At 37.9% G+C, this 26615-nt stretch overlaps 2 protein-coding genes across 2 annotated transcripts in view; one reads left to right on the top strand and one right to left on the bottom strand.

The window, feature by feature from the left end:
• The window catches only part of LOC5568668 (transcription initiation factor IIA subunit 1), a 57123-nt gene extending 56262 nt beyond the window's left edge, over positions 1-861 (top strand). Inside the window, exon 7 of the mRNA XM_021853114.1 lies at positions 6-861. Within this exon, the coding sequence (XP_021708806.1) occupies positions 6-113 (108 nt within the window). The 3' untranslated portion in view covers positions 114-861. The remainder of the gene's footprint in view (positions 1-5) is intronic.
• An 870-nt stretch (positions 862-1731) lies between these two features.
• Positions 1732-12043, bottom strand: LOC5568669 (DNA replication licensing factor Mcm2). Its single transcript, XM_001652454.2, has 4 exons — positions 11894-12043; positions 11629-11828; positions 3015-4944; positions 1732-2338 (listed from the first exon to the last, which is right to left on the bottom strand). Exons 1-4 carry the CDS (start codon positions 11897-11899, stop codon positions 1814-1816), a joined length of 2661 nt encoding a protein of 886 aa, XP_001652504.2. The 5' UTR covers positions 11900-12043; the 3' UTR covers positions 1732-1813.
• Positions 12044-26615: the final 14572 nt, after the last annotated feature.

The raw sequence follows: 26615 nt of genomic DNA, 5'->3' as shown, positions 1-26615 counted from the left end.
TGCAGATTACAAGATCGAGAAATAAGTGGAAGTTTTATCTAAAGGACGGTATTATGAACATAACCGGCAAGGATTACGTATTCCAAAAATCCAACGGAGATGCTGAATGGTGAAGCGGATCAAAAGACAAACCATTGTGTAAGCTCAAAATGTGTGAAACTAGTAGGTATTCGATTATTCCTACTTGGCTGGTTGATGGCTGCAGAGAGACGGGTCTGAGTACTAATTCATCAACGGGATATCTTTGTTCTAAGCTTCGGTAAAACATACAAAATTTGATTTAACTTATCTATGTATTTAGCCCAGTATCACTATAGAGATCACACTTATCCCACGACAAACAAGCAAGTGTCGAACGAAAAAGGAGCCTTACAAAAAATGCCTAAAGATTTCTCCAAACAAATTACACAACTTAGTTGCGAACCTTGGTTGCGTAGCAAATCTATACATAAAGCGTTTTAGTATAATATTGTGTAAAAACATGTTGAAGAAATATGCACATTTTAGTTGAAATCACATCTAGCAGCTTCTAGGTTTACAGTACCTTCTTTCTCTAGTTGTTGAGTTGGTTTCCCCATGGCTGTTTCAATGAACAGTGTAGGATAGGAAGACAAACAAAACAAGTCTACTACAAAGCCACAAAAAATGGCGGATTAGCATTAGTCCAAACTAATATAATAACTACCAACATACCAAGTTGTGTATCTCAACAAAATCGTTTGTCTAAATTTTCAAGCTGCTTTGGATGGATTGGAAGTACGTCAACACGGTTTGATTTGTACCAAAAATCATCATTGTTATACTTGGAAAACTAATCAAAGTAAATATGGTAAATAAACATAAGTAATTTCATGCAGTGCACAATGTTTTTATCAATGATCAAAATATCACATCATAGTTAACAGATCGCAGTTAGTCCTTCTATCATTTAATTGTATGAAACTACGATTTATTTAAAAACTCCCTGCAAAAACTCTTACACCAATAATAGGAAAACTGTTCCTTTAGTGGTGGTATGTTTAAGCATGGTTCTTTTAACGGCGCAATCCATTTTTTTGGCAAAATAATTGTTTTAAATAGCTTAACGATTAAATATCGAGTATATTATTATTCGGATGCTTGTATTACTTTCGCATCGTACATCATAGAAAAATGTCACATAAGCATTTACTAAAGAGGAACATGTCAAAACTGGAGGTAGTGTTCACTAAGGCAGCCGCCAACACCCCCCCCCCCCCCTTCGTAACGCTTTTTTGTATGAAAAGTTTCAAATTTTTGTATGAGCCGTAACGCTTGCGCCTCTCCCCCCCTCCCCCTAGAGCGGTGGTTTATTATACATGTTTACCCTAATTTGTTTGTATACAGCAAGCTTCATTCCCAAAAACAAAGTCGACTTCCGGTTGATCAAATGGTAGAGAGCTCCAAACAAAAATCGATGACCTGTTGCCAGAAGTGAAGCTTACTGTCTTGGGTCAAGCCAAGATTATCGGCCACATCAGACATTCTAACCGTTGATCCACAGGAAATGATTTTACAATCCTCAGCTGGAACAAGCCTAGGGGATTGGGAATAGGCAAAGAGAATGATCTGGGTCTTCGTCGCGTTGATAAAAAATTGTAGATGTTAAGTTATTTACGTTTACCCGGTCTTGGTTTAGATCCGTTTTTTTTTGTTAGAACACGTGGACTTAGGATAAAAGGGATTTTTCGGAGCAAGTAGCGCAAGCCAATATTTGAATAAAAAAAAACCTTATATTAAAAAAAGCAGTTGTACAATATGGTGGGCAATTAAAATAGACAAAAAAACATTAAAACTACGCCTCCCCAGCTTCAGGCACAATCTGCAAAATGGTTTTACGCTTAGGATCATAAGCGAAACCATTCTTTTTGAAGATCTCACTGTCGTAGAATGGCTTCAAATTGTGGATGTCGACAGTCTTGGCACGTTCGATGAGATCCTTTTCCATAATTTCCACCCGAGTCGCCCGAGGTCCTTCTTTGCTGCGAATGTACGCCAACTGATCGATCGTCAGCTGACGCAGATAGAAGTACAGCAGCTCGGAGTGATCCTTCTGGAACGATAGGTACTTCTGGAAGGTGGAGCGCATCTTCTTCATGACGCTGAACTTCTGAGCCTCGATGAAACTCTCCAGCATCATACGGATGGCCATGTTGACGTCCACGTCCTGCACCGTGTCGCGCAGATGCATGCGGGCGTGTGCCTCCGACATACGGATAACGCTTTCAATGTGTCGAACCGTGATGGCCAGGGATCCGGTGGACAGGGACTCCTGACGCAGCTGGGAGTACATTTTCGCTATTTTGTCCTGGTCCATGTTCTGTGGGATGGGAGAAAGGGGAAATTGTTTATTACAAAGCAATAGGGTAGTATTTGGTATAGATTAGAGCAGGGTTTCCTAACCGGTAGTCCGTGGATCGCTAGTGTCGAATTTATTGTAAATGATTTTTTAATAAATGAATAAATGCGAGGAATCTTTTACTTCACTTGTTTTATAATAGAGGTCAGAAAGGCACCTGTCACGTCAGAATGCAGACCAATGAGGAGAAGGGGGAGACATTGATGATGCTTTGGAAACTGGCCCACAGTAGACCGGATATACCCCTGCATCTGTGCCAGTTCATGCGGGGTAAGGTACTTTTATGGCACAGAGGCTTGCTTTTTGGTTAGCAGACTGCCAATGTATCAGGCGTAAGGAAAGGCGTGCTATAATGATGGAAGAATGGAATCGAAGGGAATAGAATAGAATCGTCTCTGGTTCTAGCAAATGCTATGACCTAATAGATCAACTGTGATAGATTAAAAGAGGAAGATAGAAGCAAATGAAAGATACAACTACAAAGTACGAGGAAAGGCACGGGCCTGGGATTGAATCCATGACCTTCTGGTAATGAAGCAGAAGCGGTAGTAATTAAACCATCAACCCCGTATTAATAATAATAATAAATCATATCCAAAAAAATGAATAATAATTTAAATTTTAAAAGCCTACTAACCGTCAGCTTGGGATGGACGTTCTCCTTGGCGTAAACGATGTACTTCTTCAGCAAATCCTGCGGGATCTGCAGGCTGTCGGTGGGTTGCGACTCCGGCACGACGTCGTCCATCGTGGGATGATTTTTGATGTGCGAACCGACAACGAACCGCGCCAGATGCTGATCCTGCATCGGGTCGTACTCGTCCTTCACCACGCAAAGGATATCGAAACGCGACAGAATCGGCTCGGACAGGTTGACGTTCTCGGAAAAGGTCAAACTGGGATCGTACCGACCGCCGATTGGATTGGCTGCGGCAATTACGGCGCACCGTGCCTGCAGGGAAGTGATGATGCCGGCCTTGGAAATGGAAATCGACTGCTGTTCCATGGCTTCGTGGATTGAGGTCCGGTCTTGGTCGTTCATTTTGTCAAACTCGTCGATCAAGCAGACACCCTGATCCGCGAGGACGAGTGCCCCAGCCTCCAGGGTCCACTCACGCGTGGCCGGATTTCTACGCACGTAAGCCGTTAAACCAACAGCCGAGGCTCCCTGTCCGGTAGTGAACACGGCACGTGGAGCAATCTTTTCCGAATACTTGAGAAACTGCGATTTTGCCGTTCCGGGATCGCCGCAGATCAAGATATTGATATCGCCTCGAAGTTTATGCTTCTCTCCGTGATTTTTAGCTTCTCCGCCAAACAAGGTCAGGGCCAAGCTTCGTTTGATGTAATCGTGGCCGTAAATAGAAGGTGCCATGCTTTGAATAATGCGCTCGCTGATGCGAGGATCTTTGCTCAGCTTTTGAATCGTGGAAATGTCCTCGTCGGTGAGGGAAGCAACGACCTGTTTGCTATCCTTCACTACCAGATGATTGGCAATCAGGACCGTTGCAAATACAGGGAAGCCCTGTTCGGTGTTAAGAGATCCGTCGTAATTATTGGTGTAGATGCCGGTCACCTCAATTTCATCTCCTGGCTTGCATTGATCGCAAAGATCGGACAACAAGATACAATCTTTGCTTCGAGGGATACGTCCGGCCGGAATTCGTCCCGGTGACTCTTGCAAGGTAATCTTTTGATAGTTTCTGTACAAGGTCTGTTCCATGTTGATCGAGAACGGTCCTGCGCTTTGACACTCAGGACAGGAACCTGGCTTAACTTCTGTGTTCTGGCTCTGGACGAATGGTCCCAGGATGTAACCGCACTTAACACAATCGTACTTAACAATGGACAATTGCGGCAGGACTCCAGTTGTTGCCGTTACAACTCCAAGCGTCCGAACCAATTGGTTCAAGTGAAGCTTTCGGAAAGTACGCAGCTCTTCAACCAACGGTAAATCGGAGATGCGAACGTGGATCTCATTCGTCACTCGTTCATAAGTAGGGTAAATGCTCAGAACCATTTCCTTGGCCACTTTATCCATAATTTCGAGCATTTGGAATGGCGCTTCCGGCAAGAAGTAGGCCAACACATGTTGATTATTGGCCACATCCGTGTAAGATACGACAAAGCTGGATTTGTTCTGCTCGCACATTCGACGGATGCGATCCCGGTAAACGTACTGTCCCTTATCATCGACGAACGTTCGCAAGAAGCTGTTGAATCGATTGGCAATTTCCGTGCGAGGGCCCAACATTGACACCCATTCTTTGATACTGTGCCCCTTGGTGTCCTCCAAGTTTTCAATAGACTCGATCATCTCAGTGTCCTCAACCTCACCTTCGGCCGCTTTTTCAGCGGCACGTCTCTTAGCCCTTGGAATGTCGTCTTCATCGTCGCTACGCTCGTAGAACAGCTCTCGATCGTCACGATGAATCCCTGCGGCGCGATCTCTTCGGCGCATTTCCGCTTCTGCGGCAGCACGATCGCCTTGCGATATATCGCTGTATATTTCTTGGTCAAGCTGGTCCATGTCATAGCGATCCAGATGCGGAACCGGACGATAATCACTGGTAAGGTTTAAAAATAATAAGTATAAAATGTGTTGAATACATCTACAGTGACTCAATTGCATATTCGTACAGGGCACTGTTCGCATCAAGTTGCTAAAAAACTATCATACAGACAGCTCTCCCTTACTCGATATTTTGTATCTATAGATATCAAGTTAGAGAATTATAGTCCCTGTCCTGCGATTCAGAAAGGCGTAGGTGCGCGTTCTGCCAACTCGGTGGAGGCAGATTTATTGTGTGAACAAGTTTCAACATGGACATTCTAAAGTGCCAGAATGAAGTGTTGTGCTTGTGTGGAACACTTGAAGATGGGATGGAAGGTCATTACTTCGCGTTCACGCTTCACTTCTGTTCCTTTTGAAAAATTACATACAATAATTGACCCTTAGCTTAACTATCTAAATTAACAAATACCGTCAACGTACCAGTACCCGCTCATGTTCCAGTAGCCCGCTCACGAGCTTAAAAAGTAAGGTAATTTGAGTAAATACACAAACAAATCTCGCATAACTTCTGATCTCGCCCTAAAAGCCATTGGTAACCATGTGTGTAGCTCGTTGATTCTGAGCAATTGCATGGATTTTCATGTTATTTAACAACGTTATGGGGAAGAAAGGATCAATATCTACCTGCTAGTGATGTTGGTTTGGATGCTTATTCTATCATTTGCTCAGAAACATCCAGCTACGCACGTGGTTACCAATGGCTTTTAGGGCGTTATCTCAGAGTATGCGAGAAATGTCCACAGTATGATTCAATTTGTCGATTTCAACCGTATAGCGGCCATAGTTTTCAAATTTACCTTGTGCAAACTTATCTTTTTTCAGTTTGAGCGGGCTACTGGAACATGAGCGGATACTGGTGCACTGATGGTAGTCGTCTCGGAGTTTAGTAATATGTCGTCACGTAATTTCATTATAATGATCTTTTATCTACATCCGTCGAACCATTCTGAATGGCCGTTGTGAGAATATCACCCAGTACTTCTCACATGCAATAAAGCTGGATTGTCCTACATTGAAACATCATGGTTTTCGCTCTTCGGATTTATTTTTTGTTCGTCATCAGTTTTGTTGAGATGTCCTGAATGCCGTACATGGCGTTCGCAGATCATTGTCATGGAATTTCTCGAAAGCTGTATGGTATTTGTTGGGAGAACGTCATTTGGCATAAAGCCGTTTGGCATAAAATAATTTGGCATAAAAGTCATTTGGTTTAATGGACGTTTGTCATAATCATTGAAAACTGAGTTGCGGAAAAGTTTTTTTTTGTAGATAGGGTGATGTGCTAGTATCCATCGCGTTAAGCATTGATCAGTGAGAACTGTAATTTTCCAAGTATTGCAGTGAATGATGCTGATACAAACCGATGCCAAACAATTCTTTCTCAAAACGGCTTTAGCATTGTACAATAACATTTTGGTAAATCTTGATCTCTTTTTGGAAATAATGCAAAGAAAATGCATCTTACCGTATTCTCAATACGTCGTATCGTTTTCGACTCCGTCGCAATCAGTTTCCGTCTCACTGTGATGTATTGAGTGGTTAAAACACAACATATCAACGCTATAATAAAATGTTTTTCTAGAAAATATAGATCTACGGGCATCTCCCTTCATTCCTTCAGCATGATGGAATATACTAATTTCCTTTGAAATTAATTGTTCGTCATTAAAATTCAGCCCAAACATATGAACACAATTCCTTTTGACCGTACAATTATGGCATTTGCTCACAGCACAGCGAAAACAACACAATCAAAGGAACCGTATTTTTACGTCGAGCGTCGCGCACACATTGATGGGCACAAACTTTTTTTTCTCAGTACGACGGATTGAACTTTGTTTATATTCTCAATTATACGCGGTGGTTGAGGAAATTTCGTAAAATTTAGTGATTTATTGAAGTTTTACGGCGTGTGATTGGAATGAAATCCTTCAGTGAAGAAGTATGAAGGTTTTCCATAGTGAAAATAAGTGACCGGCGAAGTAAGTCACCCACGGGGGCGGGAAGAAACTTGTGTTGGAAAGTGGTGTGGCTCAGTCGATCGCTAAGCATTTCTTTCAAATCTTGTTTGTCCAACGGGGTAACTTTGATAATGCGGGTAACTTTGATAATGCGGGTAACTTTGATAATGCGGGTAACTTTGATAGTTCGATACCCACAACCAGGGACGAAAATACTCAATCTACCCTCGCCTACATTGATACTTGCTGGGTAGAATCCTCGTTGATTTTTATTTGTTTTTATCCTCGCCTTGACAACACAACAAAGATTGGCAAAGCGCTTGCCGCAAGATTGTCAGTTTCCTTTTACCCTGCTGATACTCAACCGCTTTATGATCATCGGAAGCAAAAAATGATATTCATTCTGGACAGCTTGACTTTTTTACATTCCGCTTCGGGAAGTTGTAATTTTTGCACAAAGCACAGTAAAGACGCGTCAACATCATCGATTCCGTGCATCGGATCGTTCATTACCTGTAAAGCAGCATATTTTTTAATTTGTATGAACCTCAATGATAATCAATTTTCTAAAACTGACACTCTTCTGCTTCTGATAATCAAAAACACCAGCGACGTACGGGCATCGTTGTTTGTTTTTTCATCTACTTTTGTGCCATCTTCATTGGTGCAATCATATTGGTGGTGGTGCGGTTACTTTGATGGTGGCATACATGTCAGTGAATTGAGTATAGTGAGCATGATTTTTTTCGTCCCTGCCCACAACATACTAAACGAAATAACAAAGTTTCTGTTATTCAGTTGAGCAAAACGAATGCAAAAGTAAAGAGTATTAGTATGACACTTCATGTCGAAGCTATTTGCGTTGGATTCAACTACATTTGAAAGTTTATAAGCAAATATAATCTTTTTTAAGATTTTAGCATTTTTGAAACTCTTACAAACAATCTGTTTTACGATCACTATCTAATGAAGTCATAATGATTTCGTCACTTATCCTTGACAGCCTAGTTGTCCGTTAGATTTTGCTCACGATTTCGCGCGTTTTCGTCGCCGGAGATTTTTTTTTTTCTCCCTGTTTTGGAGCGTCTTGCTGGGTAGTGCTTCGTGAGGCCCAAGCAGGACAGTTCGGTTTTGCGCCGTCCGTTAGATTTTGCTCACGATTTCGCGCGTTTTCGTCGCCGGAGATTTTTTTTTTTCCTGTTTTGGAGCGTCTTGCTGGGTAGTGCTTCGTGAGGCCCAAGCAGGACAGTTCGGTTTTGCGTCGTCCGATATATTTTGCTCACGATTTCGCGCGTTTTCGTCACCGGAGAAATTTTTTTCCCTGTTTTGGAGCGTCTTGCTGGGTAGTGCTTCGTGAAGCCCAAGCAGGACAGTTCGGTTTTGCGTCGTCCGATATATTTTGCTCACGGTTCCGCGCGTGTTTTCGTCGCCGGAGAATTTTTTTTTTCCTGTTTTGGAGTGTCTTGCTGGGTAGGTATTTGGGACGGTAAGACGGTTTGTTTTCGGAACGCCAAGAAGTTTTGCTGACAGTGTCAGTTTTGTGTTCTGTCGAGAATGGATTACCAACTGGTGAGTTCGTTTCATGCTTATGATAACACATTTTTTCTTGAAAGCGTAACTTTTAAGTAATATTAAAACAAACTTTGTATGGTTCGTCACTATAAGTGTCGGCATTATGCTATTTTCTTATACAATTTCAATATACATATATTTTTCTCTTTTTGACATTATTGAAAATTATCTTTTGAATTGTTCGACATTGTGAATGTTGTCGTATTTTTTAAAACTTCTACCATATCGAGACAAAATGCACAGTAATACTCATATGTCATTTTCAAACAAACTATGTATGGTTCGTCACTACAAGTGTCGGCATTATTCCTGTTTCATATAATTTAAAATATATACATGTAATTTTCAGTTTTCGTCATTAATAAAAACGTCTTTTGAAAAAAATTAATAAAAACCAAAAACTTCTCGAGACAAAAATACAAAACTAGCTTTAAATATAAGTCGTATATTTCCCCCTTGTCCATGGATCGCATCACCGACCAGAGGTGACTCCCAGATCTTTTCCTCCCTTACTAATAAACACCCTTCCCGTGGTGATTGTGGAGATGCAGAGGTATTCTCGGTCTCTAGAAGCAACAATCATTACACCCTAACATTCCTTCCCCATCCCAACTGACTGTAAGGACTTGGCCGGCGCCGTTATTGATCAATAATATTAGATCTGCTAAAATTGCACTTCGAGAGAAAGCGGAAACTCCCATCCCTTATTCATTTGGATCGTAGTGCAATTCTTACCAGTTCCGATCAATCACGGAGTAGCAACCATTGACATGTACAGTCAGTCTATGCTATGCTATGCTATGCTATGCTATCCTTGACAGCCTAGTTGTAGTAGAACATGAATTCGGTCTCAAATCTCTTAGCGAAAACCATTTTTACAAATTGGGACCATTTTTGTGATTTATGTAAGAAATTTCCATATAGCGTTAAACGCCAAGAGGTGTGCAACGCCCTATTAATGTTCCGTTATTATACCCCAAAACAGAAAACCGACTTTCGATTATATGAAAAATTATATATCCATTCAGAATAAATCTTTTGGCAATCTATCAAGCGCAATCGATAGTAAGGATACCAGTACTTGTTTTGAAAATATAAATTATATTTTTTTGAAAAAGCATGCATAAATATTCAAGTTTTCTTTGAAAAAACTATCAAAGTTACCCCGTTTTACGGTACAACATTTTCATTAACAATTTCGCCTTGTTTCCTACGTTGGCATTATAACTACCAACATTTTCATCGGTGATTTTCCCTTCTTTTGAACACAAGTTTTTTTTTTAAGTAGCACTTTTTATTTTTCTAATTTCCTTTGCTTTATACCAAACGTCCATTATACCAAATGGCCATTATGCGAAATGATCTTTATGCCAAATGTCTTTATGCCAAATGACTTTATGCCAAACGGGGTAGCCCCCAATCACTTACATTCTTCTCTCCTTGTCCGTATTTTCTTATTTAATCGACCATTACTAGGGAGAATTCATTGGAGAGGCAGGACATCCCTTATCATGACAGCGTAATGGCCGATAAAAGGATAAGTACCATTCTTATTACTACTGAGCCAGAAATTGCGTACGAATTTCATAAGAGAACGCTTGTGAATTGATTTCTTGACTGGTTTTCTCTCTTTCATAAGACTCTTATGAAACACAAAACGTCCGATATTCACAAGAAATTCTTGTCGTTATCATTGAAGATCTTATGAATATCTTTATTTTCCTAAATTCAAAGAGCGATTCTCTAAATAAATAATGGTCCTAAAGAATTCCATAATTGATATCTATGATCCTTCATAAGAGTACCTTATGATATTATACCTATTTGTATTATGAACGCAATGATCGATGGAAGTTCACAAGTTTTTCTTATGAGTCTCATTAGATGCTTCTTATGTCTTTATTCCAGAACAATTTCGTATGCAATTCTTACGTGGTTTTTGATAGGAAGTCGACTGTTTTTCACAAGTGTTACTAATCATTGTCATACGCGCGCTTATGAATCTCAATCGCGAATATTTTGTTATTAGCATCTCTCCACGTAATTCATAAGATTTACGTATGAAATTGTTAAGAAAATCGTACTCCATTAGATTGTCTTATGAATGCCAATGATCAATGCGTTTGATATCCAAAAAGAGTTTCTTATGGAATTATATCTGTCTATGTAATGAGTGTTATTTCATAAGTCTGTTGTGGAATGTTATAAGATTCTCGAATGAAGAACAAAATACTTCTTATGTCGTTATTCCATAAGAAATTCTCATGTACCTCATACGTTCCGTTTCCTCAGTGTAGTTAAAAGGTAAATCAGATGAACTAATTATTTAACAGATAACAAATTTGTCCCACAGATCTATTTAGGGATGGTACACAAATTATGTCACGCTAAATTTCAACTTTTTTGACCCTCTCCCTCCCCTTTGTCATGTTTTTTGTATGAGTCCTCCGAAATTTTTGTAAGGCTTGTCAACCCCTCCCCCTCCCTTGGAACGTGACGTAATTTGTGCATGACCCCCTACAAAACACCACATAAAATCCCTTCTTTCCAATTTCCTTAGGCAAAACACTTCACTACCGCTATATGTATGACTGATTCAAGTTCTATTGACATTGCATCATTCATACGTGTAGTGGAAGTCTAGTGGAAACCTCGGTGTATTATGGATGGTGTGAGTTTTCAAACTTATGCTGGAGACTAAAATAAAATAAAAAAAAAAGGATATCAAAGTTAGAGAGCCATAGTTAAAATTGGTTTTTATGGTCCCATAGATTGCATTTGCAATAATTTTGCGTTCTATAACTTGATACCTCCTTGATAGGGGCCTTCCTTAGCTGAGTGGTTGGAGTCAACGGCTACAAAGTCATGCTGAAGGTGTCTGGGTTAGATTCCCGGTCGGTCCAGGATCTTTTCTTGACTTCCCATAGTGTATCATCATACTTGCTACACGATATACGAATGCGAAAATAGAACCTTTGACAAGGAAAGCTTTCAGTTAACAACTGTGGAAGTGCTCATAAGAACACTAAGCTGAGAAGCAGGCTCTGTCCCAGTGAGGACGTAATGCTAAGAAGACTTGACGTGAAACCAGTGCCTTGTACGCATATAAGTTTGAGTCACTGTACAGATTCAGAACCACTTACTTTTCCATGTTATCTCCGAACAGCTCCTCCCCATCTTCCTCATCTTCGTCGTAATTGTCCTCCCGAACGGTGGTGTCGCCCAAAATTTCCTCCTCATTTTCAAACGGTTCAAAATCACCCACCGGAGAGGTCATTGCGGCCCGCATATTCCGGCGATCAATGTCGCTCGGGGTGTTCGGTGGCGGAGAGCTAGGATTGTCCTGTAGGATGGAATTTATGGTTTTAATTTTATTGATAACGACTCCCAACGGTTAGTTGTACTTACAGACATCTTGTTAAGTAGTTCTGATTATTGTCAACGCAAAATATCCTTGTAAAATTAGATTTTATTTCTGCAAACTTTTGTGTACAATAGAAAACACGTTCAAACACCACAAATTACAGCAGGCAACTCGTACATTTGCGCGCGAAAGTTTGACACAACTGCAAGAACTGCAAGAAAAAAAAACAAACATCATGTACACGCTAAATACAAATTCCCAACCTTCACACGGTAAAAATTTTTAACTCAGAGCTTGAGTTGGATTTAATGCACGCAGAAATTTTCAAACACAAAATTGGGTCCTAAAATGTTTAATGAATTCTTGTTTTTATGCAATAATACGAAAGAGCATGTTATTGCAACTACTTTAGCAAGTTTTCCAGCTCAAATAACGGCTATAACATTTTTAAACTTCAATTTTAAAAATGGTTTCGAATATGAACCTTGACACTTGTGATCTTGTTTGACATTCACTTTTTCGACAAAAATGCCACAGGGCATATAGTTTGAACACTGGGGTTGTTCCTATCTGACATTTCGGAAGGGACACGGAAAACAAAATATACCCAACATTTGAGTTTAAACCAAAAGGTGTGACAAAATCATAAAAAAATGTTTTTTGTACTTAAACCAATGAAAATCAACTAAAAATTGAGTAAACATGTGTTTCTGCCCTAAACTTACGCGTTTGGTACTAAAATTGAGACAGGGCTTTAGGACCCTATTGTCCGCGAGCGGGAATAGGCCTTTTCATGTGACAGGTCCGTCTATGCACCAGTGCTAACACGGGGCTGTCATTTCCATAGAAGAACTGTCAAAGAGCTTCCTGATCAGCTGATTTGAAACGTCTTGTGAATAGGGTCCTAAAATGTTTAATGAAATCTTGTTTTCATTTAATATTACGAAAGAGCATGTTACTGCAACTACTTTACCATTTTTTCCCGCTCAAATATCGGACAAATCATATTAAAACTTTAATTTAAAAATTGGATCCATAAATGAACCTTGACACTTGAGATCATGTTTGACGTTCACTTAGTCGACAAAAATACCACAGGGGTTCAACTTTTTAACACCGGGGTTGTTCTTTTATGACATTTCAGAAGGGACACGGAAAACAAAATACACCCAAAATTTGAGTTTAAACCAAGGGGAGTGACAAAATTTAAAAAAAAAACTTAAAAAATGTTTTTTGGGCTTAAACCATCGGAAAACATTAGAAAATTGAGTAAACATATGTTTTTGACCTCAACTTATGCGTTTGGCACTAAAATTGGGACAGGGCTTTAGGACCCTATTGGTACTAAAGATATTATCTAGTGTGCTGGGAGTTTCCTTTCGATTAGGTTTTCGAAACATATGGGTAGAGGGATGGTACACAAATTATGTCACGCTAAATTTCCCTCTTGTCACGTTTTTTGTATGAGTCCTCCGATATTTCGTAAGGCTTGTCACGCTTGGCTTAATCCACTCCCCCACCCCCTGGGCGCGTGACGTAATTTGTGCATAACCCAAGATTGACAAAACTAAACAATAACGATAAATTTGAAACTTATGTGAAGCTAGTTCAGATCTGTAATTTGATCTAGTAAATGAGTCGTGGTTGTACGAATTATGAAGTGCAACACTTCTGAGCCGATTTCACACTTAGATCTCGAAAGATCAATTGAGGGAGTAGCTTTGTAAATAGCGTGTTTCATCATTCCTGAAAAAACGTGTAAAAATTGCATGATGAATGTGGATTAAATAAAATGCAATGTCCAAATATGTCCAAAACCCCTTAGTTCTTTCATGGATGGAAACAAGGGACACTTAAATATGCGTGAGGCGCAGAGTATTCACTCATTTGTTTTATTTGACTGATTGGCTTTTCTTCCACCGTTCAGGAATATAAAATTTTCGGGCGAAACTGCAAAATGCCCGTATAAATGATGCAGTTGTCCACATCAAGCGATGCCTTTTTCATAACAGCCTCAGATCGTTTTCGATTTAAGAAACATAAGTTTCTTGGATTTCCCCAAGAGCATCGCATGAAGAATATCCTTGAAGATCAAGGATGTTCATAATATGTTTCGGCAACAGACCGACCGCTGCTTGGATTCTCTCCCAGAAAAGTGAATGATCCTACAACATTATAAATAATATATGTATTGCATTTAAATTAAGGATAAAAGCTTACCGTGCTTGAGTCCATCATGTAGGTTGATCTTGAAACGTCAGATGTCTTTGTTTCTTAAAAGAAAAGTCATAGCCACCTCGATGTATTTCGAACATATTAATGGATTAATACATATTAATTGATATTAACAGATATTAATACCAATATTATTGAGTGTCCTGCCCCATGGCAGTACATTTTGATAAAAGTTTAACTTGAACAATTCTCGCGTAACTTTTCAAAACGACCTATCTAACAATAGACCATTTCCGTGATTTTTTTTTATTGGCTTATATTGCGCTTCTTAAGATATATTTTAGTTTCTCTCTTTTTTGTGACTGTCAAACAGTTATGCGCCAGGGTGAATCTCTTATCATGGACAATGCGCTTATTTTCCCTGCTAAGAGCAAATTTACTCTTAACGGTAGCATTCACATCCACACAACACTGCGCGCAACTACCTGGCGCGCAATTAATAATACCACAGAAAAATTAAGAAAAGTTTTCGCAACTTTTGTATAGCAGTCAATTGATATTTAAACGGACCAAAATTTATACCCGTACCTTGCAGCATGCATAAACACTTCACAACGGTCAGCTGGTAGACCGGTTTTGACATTTGTCCTCGTTTTTGTTGGCCACTCACAATGGATCTGGGCAGCGCGTATCACTGGTGCGTAACTTGCCGGCGCGCAACTAACTCAACGAAAGTAAAATTTTACAAAATATTCGCAATATGCTTCCTGTCAATTTACTGAACAAACTTTTCAAAGGAACCGATATGTTTTGAAGTCTCTAACTATTGAAAAACAATGAAAAATTGGTGACACGTTAGTACACCCCTCGGTCCCCTACCTCTTATTTCTCTCCGATTTTTATGCGACCCCTTTTTGCCCTATGATTTTTTCTCCACGTCGTGGTGAATATTCGATCAGCTGGTTCGGATCAATCATGACAGATAGAAGCGTGCATGGTGACATCACGGAAAACTTTCCATCTCTGTCCCTCTTCCATTAATTTCAATCGACTGTCCTGCTTTTTGACATTTCTGCTGGAATTGTTTATTTTTTATAGGAGTTGACATTCACTCCTGGAATTGTTGACAATAGGGTCCTAAAGCCCTGTCTCAATTTTAGTACCAAACGCGTAAGTTTAGGGCAGAAACACATGTTTACTCAATTTTTAGTTGATTTTCATTGGTTTAAGTACAAAAAACATTTTTTTATGATTTTGTCACACCTTTTGGTTTAAACTCAAATGTTGGGTATATTTTGTTTTCCGTGTCCCTTCCGAAATGTCACACGCTAACTTTGAAGTACCCTTTAAATGAGTTCCATGTACCCATTTTCATAATCAATATGGGAATGTCAGAAAAAGGGTATTTTTTAATGACATAAAAAAGGGTACTTTAGCTCCATTTCGAAGTTTCCCGTCTCGTGGAAATAATGGGTAAATTGTATACATGCTTGTTTGATATCATCATATCCGCCATTGTTCGAATTTGTTCCGTTGCCACCCGGCATTACTGAAAAACAAATTGTGAAAAGTGGAATTCACGCGTTATTTCAAACCAATCCAGTGACCATTTTTGTGCTGATAGTTTTGTTTCTAACGATGCTTTTCTAACACGTAAGTAATGCGACGATTTTCTCTTGAATGACATCTTTACAAATTGCTTTATTGTTGCAGATACTTCGACATCTGTGTCAATTCACCCAAACTGTTCGGGCCGGCTCCAAGGAGGATTTTTTGAAGCAGTTAAAGTGATCCAGATTCTTCATTTCCAAGTGCCGTATGTTTGGAAACTTCCGACAAAAGGAACAAAATAATGATATAATTTCTTAAATTTGTAGATTAAAATAATAAAACTGAACAATAAATGTAAGCTACATTTATGAAGTTTTTGGATGGTCTTTTGATATATTTCTCAAACTTTTTATTTCTGGATCCCTAATCTCAATCTGCGGCAACATTCATCCAAAAAATGAGGTTTTATTACCCATTTTCATTGTAAAGACCAAGAGTGAAAAATACCCATTATTTGAAGTTCAAAGCCAATACTCTTTAATGAGTAAGTCGACTTTACTCTTTTAATGAGTTAAGCCACTTTAGTTGGAAATGGGTATTATTTTACCCATTAATGGGTACTTTCATGTTAGCGTGCAGATAGGAACAACCCCAGTGTTCAAACTATATGCCCTGTGGCATTTTTGTCGAAAAAGTGAATGTCAAACAAGATCACAAGTGTCAAGGTTCATATTCGAAACCATTTTTAAAATTGAAGTTTAAAAATGTTATAGCCGTTATTTGAGCTGGAAAACTTGCTAAAGTAGTTGCAATAACATGCTCTTTCGTATTATTGCATAAAAACAAGAATTCATTAAACATTTTAGGACCCAATTGCTACCGTTGTGAGTCCGTTTTGTCGTGTCGTGTACTTGATTTGACATTTCATTGTGTCTACAAACACTCAACGCAGGGGTGAGATTGAAAGTTGTGGAAAAATCTCCACTTTGTTTATCCACAGGGTTGAAACAACTGTGCCGCACTACTCAAAATGTGGTGAATTCTCTAGTTTTCAAAAATTTATAATAAAATCAGGAGTACATATAAATTAGATCTGAAAGCGTCAATAATCATTAAAAACAATCGTCTTTCGAATAAAAATATAAAAATAGGGGGTAAGGTCTGACGGAAATGGTCTATTGTACGAGAAAAAATATTCCGTAAAGGTTGGTCCGGAAGTTTTTCTTCTCGGTTTTCTATCATGTGACCGTTCTTTTCTTGTTGCAGAGACGGCTGTGTTCCGGAAAATTCCTGCCAGGAAGTTTGAGTATCGGATTCCGCACGCTACAGAAGAAAGATTGGCCCGGAAAATCGCTGGGAAGCATCGAGGAGGCAATCATGGAACCAATTGGATTGATTAAGAAAGTGAGCAAAATCGACTTGGGAGCCTATGGCCAACTTTCCGGAAATGCTTTCGTTCACGGCGCCCACCATGAAGTACTCGTCCGGTAATGCCGCCTCGTATTCAAGTAAAGTTATCATTAGAATCATTAATCGAATGTATATTAAATTGGGTTGAGAAATATAATTTCCACGCGGATGAATTTTACGGTGAAGATCTTTCATTTGTTTACAAAAACAAAAAAAAATATTTTTAAGCAATTTAGAGAATTAGCACAGACAAACAGACGTAACACTTAGAACAAATCTTAATCAAAATCATAGTCACGAAGACATGTACGCCCAATGCTATAATCGATGTGTTTGGCCGACGGGCCAACAGATGGCGGTAGTGTGTAAATGTCAAACACGAACAAAAACGATACGAGCGCTGCGGGTGGCGGATCGGCCACCTACCATATTTTTGAATCGACCGTTAAAAAGGTGGTTGATTGACAACGATGAGAGTGTGACGTCTGTTTGTCTGTGGAATTAGCATTCATTATGCATTACACAAATAATCTCATAATATGCATGCGCTGCTATGTATAAAAATCGTTTATACTAGCAAAGCATATAACGTATAAAATCATTGCAAGGGGTGAATAGACCGAATATGGTTTTAGTATGACTATTACGCTATTTAGTATATATTTTTTTAACCGTGTGGGTGGTTAAGTATCGTAACAATACAAATATAGATATTTTCTCATACAAACATTTCGAAAATACAATACGATATAATGTTCATGTATTGTCTTGATTAGCAATTCGTGTATTGTTGTACAATACAAAAACAATTCAACGAACTGTATCATGGTTGCATTCGTCGTTACAGCTAATGTCAAGTGACTTCTAAAAAACTACTTATTTCAACTTTTTGAATATTTTTCACCCAACATTTCTTGCTTTCTGAACTTGTTTTGTTTATTTCTTTCAGCAAAGCTACATAGAAAAAAGCAACAGTTGTTTTACGCGAAAATAGGAATTTGACCAAACTTGTAAGGTATAAAACCAATTAAAAACAATACAATGTTTTGTTACAATATATTATATTGTTTTTGAATTGTATATCCAAACAAGAATAATATTGCTTCGACATTCAATTACAATACGCTGTATTGTATCCAATACGTTATATTGTACATTAATGGTTTATTCCATTCACTAAATGATACGTTTTTATCCGGGTGCGACGGTATATCGACATTTTCAGATAATCGCATTACGTGGTGTTGCAGCGACGGCACTGGGTTTTAGAGCAGATCAAGGCTTTTGTTCGTAATGATCAGCTTAAACTGAAAACAATTTATTTCAATAAAATATACATAATACTTAACTTTAACACTTACAATCTTCAGTGATTCGGCTCACTTTCAACAGGTTTCAAACCTCTAAACTCGCTTGATATAATTCGGCTTCAAGCCCTCCTGCGATCCGATCGCACGTTACAATACATTTCAATCTTTCTTCTTTCAATTATCCCTATTTCTTATGCAATGCATCTTATAGGGTTACCAGTTAAATCTTACGCGCTAACATTCCCACCCCCGTAAATCTACATATTCTAAGAAGTTTTACAATTCAAATCATTTTGCGCTATCACTGGTTGCCCTATTAGTTTCTGTTTTGATGCAACAATGGGTGATGTAGTAATTGGCATCTCCCAACTAACATTCACTCATTTAAAAAACACCATTATGGCAGTTTTATCCAGCATCATGTTTTATACCATTTTAATAATTTCCATGGCCAACCTTTGTTAAAGCATTGTTCACACAAATTTGGAGAAACTTTAAAGCATGTCGTTGAATACCAACTTTATTTTTCAGCTTTAAAAACGTTTTACAAGCATTTTGTTCAGCTTTTAAACGGCTGGTCTAAAAATAATTAAAGACTAACAAAAAAACAAAAAAATATTTTTCTAGGCACTTTATAAATGTAGTGTGCACTATTATTATGATAGTAAATCAAACTTATTTAAAAATCGCCTGTATACTGGATTCGAACTTGAGACCTTCCAATCGTCAGCGGTATGCCTTGCCATCTGCGCCATCCTAATATTGATGATTATACCGTCCAGTGCAAAATATAAACTTCTCATAGCTGTATATTGACCATGTTCGAGCTTCTATTCGACAACGTCTAATCAACACATGGTACGCTAATCTACAACTGAACAAGCATATTATTCAGCTGCTGTTAAGGGCTGATCCAAGCTGAATTCAGTCGGCTATTTTTAGCGCACAGTGAGAAAATTTACGTCGATGTTGGTCAAAATAATGATTATTTACACAAAGTAAAAACAGTCTGAAATGATTAATCTAGTTTCATAACAAGTTTTAGTTTGTTCAAAACTGATTAATTAACTTAAATTATTTTATAAATTATAGTTTGATTATTTTTTTATTTGTATTTTTCATAAACCTATTACATATGCATTGAAGTAAAAGTTCTCTGTATGAATATATTTGAATCATTTGAAGGGTTAGTCCTCAGAACCCACCTGAACAGAAAAATATTCGAATATATTGATGCGATTTTTATATTCGGAAATGGCCAAGAAAATCATTTTTCTTAGAGCGCAGTATTTATTCAGTTGTGAAGAAATGTCATTTCAAATGTAGCTGGCTATAGAAATTTATTTAATCAATTCTGTCAAAGAAATTTCCATTTTTCTTGTACGGAAAAACATCCCGAGCAGGCGAAAAAAGCTTAGCAATAGAAAATATAATATGGATAGCTAAAAGGGATATTAACTTGATAGATATATGATATAAAATATCTGGAAATGATATCTAAAATAAACTACTAGAACAAAATTGGCATGTAATATTTAGATTCTGCAAGATTTTACCAATAGCTGCGAGCTATTCATTAGATCTGCGTACATCAAATTTTTTTAGGTTTAAAAGATCCAGGAACAAAATTTTGATATTATCTTCAGATATTTTACCTCTTATGTCAATCAAGTCAATATCACGCTTTGTTTGTCAGTACTTTGCTCCTACTCGGAGTAGGAGTGCTTATTTTTGTTTTTCACAATAATTCTGCATTTCTGGAGACTGACCATGTTTATTTTCTGAACAGCTATTTCAAAAGTTTTAAGAAAGCATAATTTATGAGCTTTGAAATGCATTCGGAACTCAACACGAATTTCGGATATTTTGTCCATTTTATGAAATTTAGCTATAGTGTGATCGCTTTTACAAGGCTCATTTATTGCTGAACAATGTGTTTGTTATTCGTCATTTTGTCCTCTATTGGATCAACTGTTTTTATAATATACTGAAGCTGAATTAGGATTTTATAAGATACTTATTCAGCTCTTATTCATGCTTATGTTAAACATGTGGGAATAGCTGAAGTGCGACGCAGGTAAAACGTTAGTTCGTCTTCTGAATATCCTTTTATACATATACATTTGTTTAGTGGAATATTGGCTCTTTAATTGGGGGAAACATGTCTTGTTCAGCTCATTTGTAGAGCAATCTTGACTAGTCGAATGAGAATCTTTGGAAACGTTTAATAAGTGGCGATTCAATTTTTGTTCATTCTAATGCATAACGTTGAACATTGATCCAAGTTTGTGTTAAAAAAGCAACTCCTCAGCTCTTTATTGAGCAAATTTTTTATTCAGCTGCCATTACCATTATTGAGCAATAATTAAACATGCATGCTTGTTTGTGGCTCTGAATTGTTAGTTGGGCTATCTATTCCACATTCGTAGGCTCTCTGACAAACTCTAGTGGCGTGTCGGCTGAGGCAACATCTACACAATTTGAGCTCACCTACCAATCTCCAGCGATAACAAACTTCATAGGATTGAAATACATTGCAATCTTTTACACAATGATTCCGTGCTCGACAAACAAAACAGTAGCTATTGTTTTCTACCTCTGAAGCTGTTGATGTGTCCTCACCAGAGGTGTAGCTACCTCCCCATGTTCGACAAATTTGAGCTTCTGGTCCTACCAAAGTTACCTCACAAGCTGTCTCTACCACTTCATTCATAAATTCATGCAAAGTTTGAAGTGATGATGTTCCATGTGTTCTTCTAAAACGTATCCATTGCAATTTCATTTCTGCTGGAAGTTTTGCTTCTAGCTCTTGCAACAATGTCGGATTTTGTAGATGCGCTGATTGATCCATTGCAGTTAAATGATCAAAGAGATTTTGAATTGCCATTCCGTAATCGATGACCGTTTCCAAGCGCTCCATCTCAGGCGCCGGAAATGATCGAACCTTGTTTATCAATGAATTGATTAAAACTGTAGGTCGTCCGTATAGCATTTTTAAAGTTTCTATCACCTTGGGCACTAACTCAGGTAGGAGCAACCTACTGCGTACGTATTCTAAAGCCTTCCCCTTTATACATCTCTGTAGTCTCACCAAGTTTTCTGCATCACTGTACCCACAAGCTAAAGTAGTGTTCTTGTATTGGCTGTAAAAGACAGGCCACTCTTCAGGGTCACCTGTGAATGTTGGCAAATCTGGTGATATAACTTGGCGAGCGCATATTTGTTGCGATGTTGGCACTACATCTCTGGTTGCTGGGGGTAATACGTTGCTGTTTGATGACATATATTCAAAGGCTTCTGGAAGGGGAATACCGTCGTCTTGACAATTGATTTCACCTAGAACGTCATCAGCCGCGTCGGGTAAATTTTTAGCCGATGCCTCTGTGGAACATTCATCTCCTCTCTCCAGTTGTGATCGCAACAGGTAGTAACGTTTTCGTTCAAAACTCAATTCCGCAGCTTCCCGCTCAGCTATTGCCTTCATCTTGATGGCATGCTCTCTCTGTATGTAGCACAACTGTATTTTCATCATCTCTGATGATGATTCGTTCGAAGCAGAAAAATATTCATTTGGCAAACTATATTTTTCCTTATTGCACTCCACAATCGGAGTCTGATGATTACTTCTCGTCATCTTACAGCGACTCGAAAGTTGAAGATTTTTAAGAATGTTGCAGCGACGGCACTGGGTTTTAGAGCAGATCAAGGCTTTTGTTCGTAATGATCAGCTTAAACTGAAAACAATTTATTTCAATAAAATATACATAATACTTAACTTTAACACTTACAATCTTCAGTGATTCGGCTGCACTTTCAACAGGTTTCAAACCTCTAAAGTCGCTTGATATAATTCGGCTTCAAGCCCTCCTGCGATCCGATCGCACGTTACAATACATTTCAATCTTTCTTCTTTCAATAGGGTCCTAAAATGTTTAATGAAATCTTGTTTTTATTTAATATTACGAAAGAGCATGTTACTGCAACTACTTTACCATTTTTTCCCGCTCAAATATCGGAAAAATCATATTAAAACTTTAATTTAAAAATTGGATCCATAAATGAACCTTGACACTTGAGATCATGTTTGACGCTCACTTAGTCGACAAAAATACCACAGGGGTTCAACTTTTTAACACCGGGGTTGTTCTTTTCTGACATTTCGGAAGGGACACGGAAAACAAAATACACCCAAAATTTGAGTTTAAACCAAGGGGAGTGACAAAATTAAAAAAAACTTAAAAAATGTTTTTTGGGCTTAAACCATCGGAAAACATTAGAAAATTGAGTAAACATATGTTTTTGACCTAAACTTATGCGTTTGGCACTAAAATTGGGACAGGGCTTTAGGACCATATTATCCCTATTTCTTATGCAATGCATCTTATAGGGTTACCAGTTAAATCTTACGCGCTAACACGTGGATTTATCTTGCAGAGCACAATATGTACCCATCATTGGTAATCGAAGGGGAACTTCATTATGGGGATGAAGTACCCTTTTTATGACATTACACTGATAAAAATCCACACGCTCGATCTGTGTGTTTAAAATTATGGATCGATTCATGAACGTCCATATCGATTTGCTATGATTTTCTTGCAAACTTCGTGTGTGCTACACATTAAATTCCTTTGTTTTGCTTCATGGATTGATTCATCAACCGACAACAGGGATTCCATATTTTTTCCACATAAGTTCCCGAAGCTTTCTCTTCAGATTGGTATGTGTCAACCTATGGACGCATAGATCATCACTCCAACACGGGTTCAGTGTGTTTTGCTTATGGTTATCTTGTGTCATAATCATCATGTTCAAGTTGGTCGATTCATTGATATGCGCAATGAGATTGTTATGATGAAATCCATGAGCTATGCTATCGATTTCCATGTTCAAAGCTTCTAAATTGTTTGTGATCAACCCATGGGATGCATAGTGAACTGAATTGTGGTTGGACCTCATGTCGAACGACAGTCATCATCATGCTTCCAAAGAGAAGAAGCAAATTTTGAAGCTGAAAATGTTAGATGAAAATTTGTGAATTCGATTTTTCTTTTATTAGTGAAGTTGACCGATATACGAGAATTCTACCTTTTTATAAGAAAACATTGATTATAATGTATACACACTTAGAAAATATCACCGACTCCGGTAATTTTTTTTACCGAAATATAAACCGCTGAGCGCTCAGTAATGCTTTCGGTGAAGTTAAGAATCACCGGACGATCAGTAATATAAATCAAAACACAGCTGTCAAAATATTACAAACTGTTCGTTATCGATTACCGAGCAGATTGTAAAATTAATTACCGAACGTATTGTTAATATCAGCAGGCAGTTGGAATTTCATTCCAGATGATTAAAAAAAGATAAAAAAAAGCAAATTCATATTGATGATATTCATTTATTTTGGGTTCTCGTGTTCACTTCGTGTATAAAATGATGGATATTCAGTTTACTATTCTACCGTCAGAAGTTCAGAAGTACAATAAATGTACGTATGGGCAGGATTACTACATGTTTCCGAATGTGCTTGATAGGACGTTGTAATTCGAAATGTGAATTGGTAATTGAATCCCACAACGAAACATCCAAGTCCATCCTAAAATACAGCTCTTTAATTAAAACTCCAGGGAAATCTACTTATCATACTTACGAAGAACCTAACGCTGATCTTGGTCATGTTAATTAGTTTTTAAAAAACGGTGTCTATCATCCCGAACACACAATTTAAAAAGTATCGGAAACAATCCAAACGCGTCGTTTTGCACTTCGAAACAAGTATGGCGGCATATTTGGTGTTTGGAACAAATTACCATTTGCTCGGTAAACCCTTGTAGTCCTGGTACTGAAGTACGGTAAAAGTTTACAGTCTACAGTGAATCTGGACGGTGTACAGTTTTTCGGTAGAACGAAATGACGATTTCGGTAAAAAAAGATAAATATTTTTATGACTTTCCTATTTTTTTCAAGTTTGTTCGGTAAAGCTCGTTAGCAATACCGAAACTCCAGTTGGTTATTGATTTACAGTTTGTTTTCGGTAAGAATGTTTACCGAACAACGAAATAAAAACTAAGTGTGTAGTTTAGTAGAAAAATCGGATTCCACTAACAGATTTTCCTGGCTTTCAGTTTCGAAAAAATGAAATATGCTCATCCCTGGCTTCCCAAATTATGGATTTGCGGCGCCCCGCTTGTTGCTGGCTCACGGGTTTGAAAAAAAAATCAAGAGAGCTTGCGACAAGCAGAGGAGCCACGGATCCATATTTTGGGAAGCAAAAATTCTTCTACCAAATTTCTTCTTTCAGTCCCATGACATTTATGTTCTATCACACATGACTATCTTAAGCTACTACATTTCGAATTCAATAAGCAAATCAGTTGGTTTTCATGATTTAATATTTGGAAATTCATGTTTGTTTCACATGATAACCTAATGTTGATACACATGTTATTATACCGTGAAATCAATGATGAAATCCATATGGCTACCACACTCAAATCATGTGGTTTTCCTCATTGCGCAAATCTATAAGTAAAACACACGACCTTGACGTGTAGATTTTTCTCAGTGTAGAAAAATACTCTTTTTCTGACAATAGGGTCCTAAAATGTTTAATGAAATTTAGCTTTTATTCAATAACACGAAAGAGCATGTTACTGCAACTACTTTAGCAATTTTTCCCGCTCAAATAACGGATATATCATATTAAAACTTCAATTTAAAAAATGGATTCATAAATGAACCTTGACACTTGAGATCATGTTTGACGTTCGCTTAGTCGACAAAAATACCACAGGGGTTTTAGTTTTAACACTGAGGTTGTTCCAAGGGGCAAGACAGTGAGCAATTCAGAGTAATTATGGAGCTACTTAGAGTTACTCTGAGTAACTATGAGCAATTTTGTGATCGAAAATTCCCACCCTTCAATCATCTTGGCATTTTGACAGATCCGTAGATCGAGAACAATAATACAACATCTAAACAACAACAAACTACAGTCGAAAATATAATCAACCGATCGCGACCGAGTAATGTTTCTTTTCTAAACTTGCTTCTAAAAATGAATGGTTCTGAAGAATTATCGAATAAAGTTGTAAGTGAACCCTTATTTATTTATACAATTTTAGTTTGACTAATTTCAATACAATTTCATTTTCATTAGGACTTATTTTGGTGTCGAATTCAGCAGGAGGTCGGAGATGTAGCAACCCATCTAAAAAACATAATAAATTTTCAACAGCTAGCTGCCACTAAGGCGCTAGGCAATTTAACGGTTGAGGACATCGGAGTGATTGAGGAGCAGATGCGCAATGCAGTTACAAGAGTGCGGAAAACAGCGGCTCAGCAAGGCAAATCTTTGAAAGACTTTTATGGAAGCTACAGCGACGAGCCGGAAGGTTTCCAGTTTAGCATCGGCGATGTAAGGGTATTGCAGACCGTTGTTGAGGCCGTAAAAACTTGTGGAATTCATAAGCTGTTAAGCTTGAGCCCTATTTCGGGACAACAGGCAGCCTCCACATCGGCTCCAACAGCTTTTACAGATGACCACAAAATGCAGGAGTGGGATGCACTAAAAACGCGAATCAAATTTCAGCTCTCCAAATCGTAAGTTTTCAATATATATATCCTGCGTTCACTATTTTTTTATATTTTTCAACCAAACGAATTTTAAATATCAGATGCACGGTCAAATTTTTGAAAAATATCCCTTTTTCTTCCCGAATAGACGTGATTTTTTAACATTTCCTAATCTGCCCATTAAAGCATAACTGTACCATATACATTTTCGAATCAACGCCTTTTTTCGTCGCAACATTCATGTTTGAATATGTACTTTGGATATGAAAATAAATGCTTTGCTTAAAAATGAACTTTCAACCCAAATAGCAACTGCAAAACGTGAATTACGTTCAAGTTTATACTTTTTACTAATGAATAGAAGCAAAATTAGTTATCTGTGCGGTTGTGTTAAATGAATATGGCGTATAGAAATGTATGTACTATAAAATTTATGATAATAGTATGAGAAGTCGAGCTTCAAACTTCGAGCGTTATTTTCTCAATACTTACTTTTTTCGTATGGGCAGTAATGGTAGTGGTCGAAGTCCTCTTTCCAAATTGAAATTGGAAATTATAAAGCTCGAAATGAAAAAAAAAATCAAGTTGCATGGTCTAATAATAATGTATCAGTAATATAATAGTACTTTTTTAATTCTCAAATCTCAGGGATGATGCTGCAGAGTCCACCGAGATTATCCATAAAATAGTTCAATCTTTGGACGAGCTAAACGCAAAACCGCAATTTGAAAGAGGATCTGGA

Source organism: Aedes aegypti, chromosome 3 (genome assembly GCF_002204515.2).
Source record: "Aedes aegypti strain LVP_AGWG chromosome 3, AaegL5.0 Primary Assembly, whole genome shotgun sequence".
In the NCBI taxonomy this organism is placed as follows: Eukaryota; Metazoa; Arthropoda; class Insecta; order Diptera; family Culicidae; genus Aedes; species Aedes aegypti.
The sequence above is the reverse complement of the archived record's forward strand: the minus strand, read 5'-3'. Positions and strand labels throughout refer to the sequence as shown.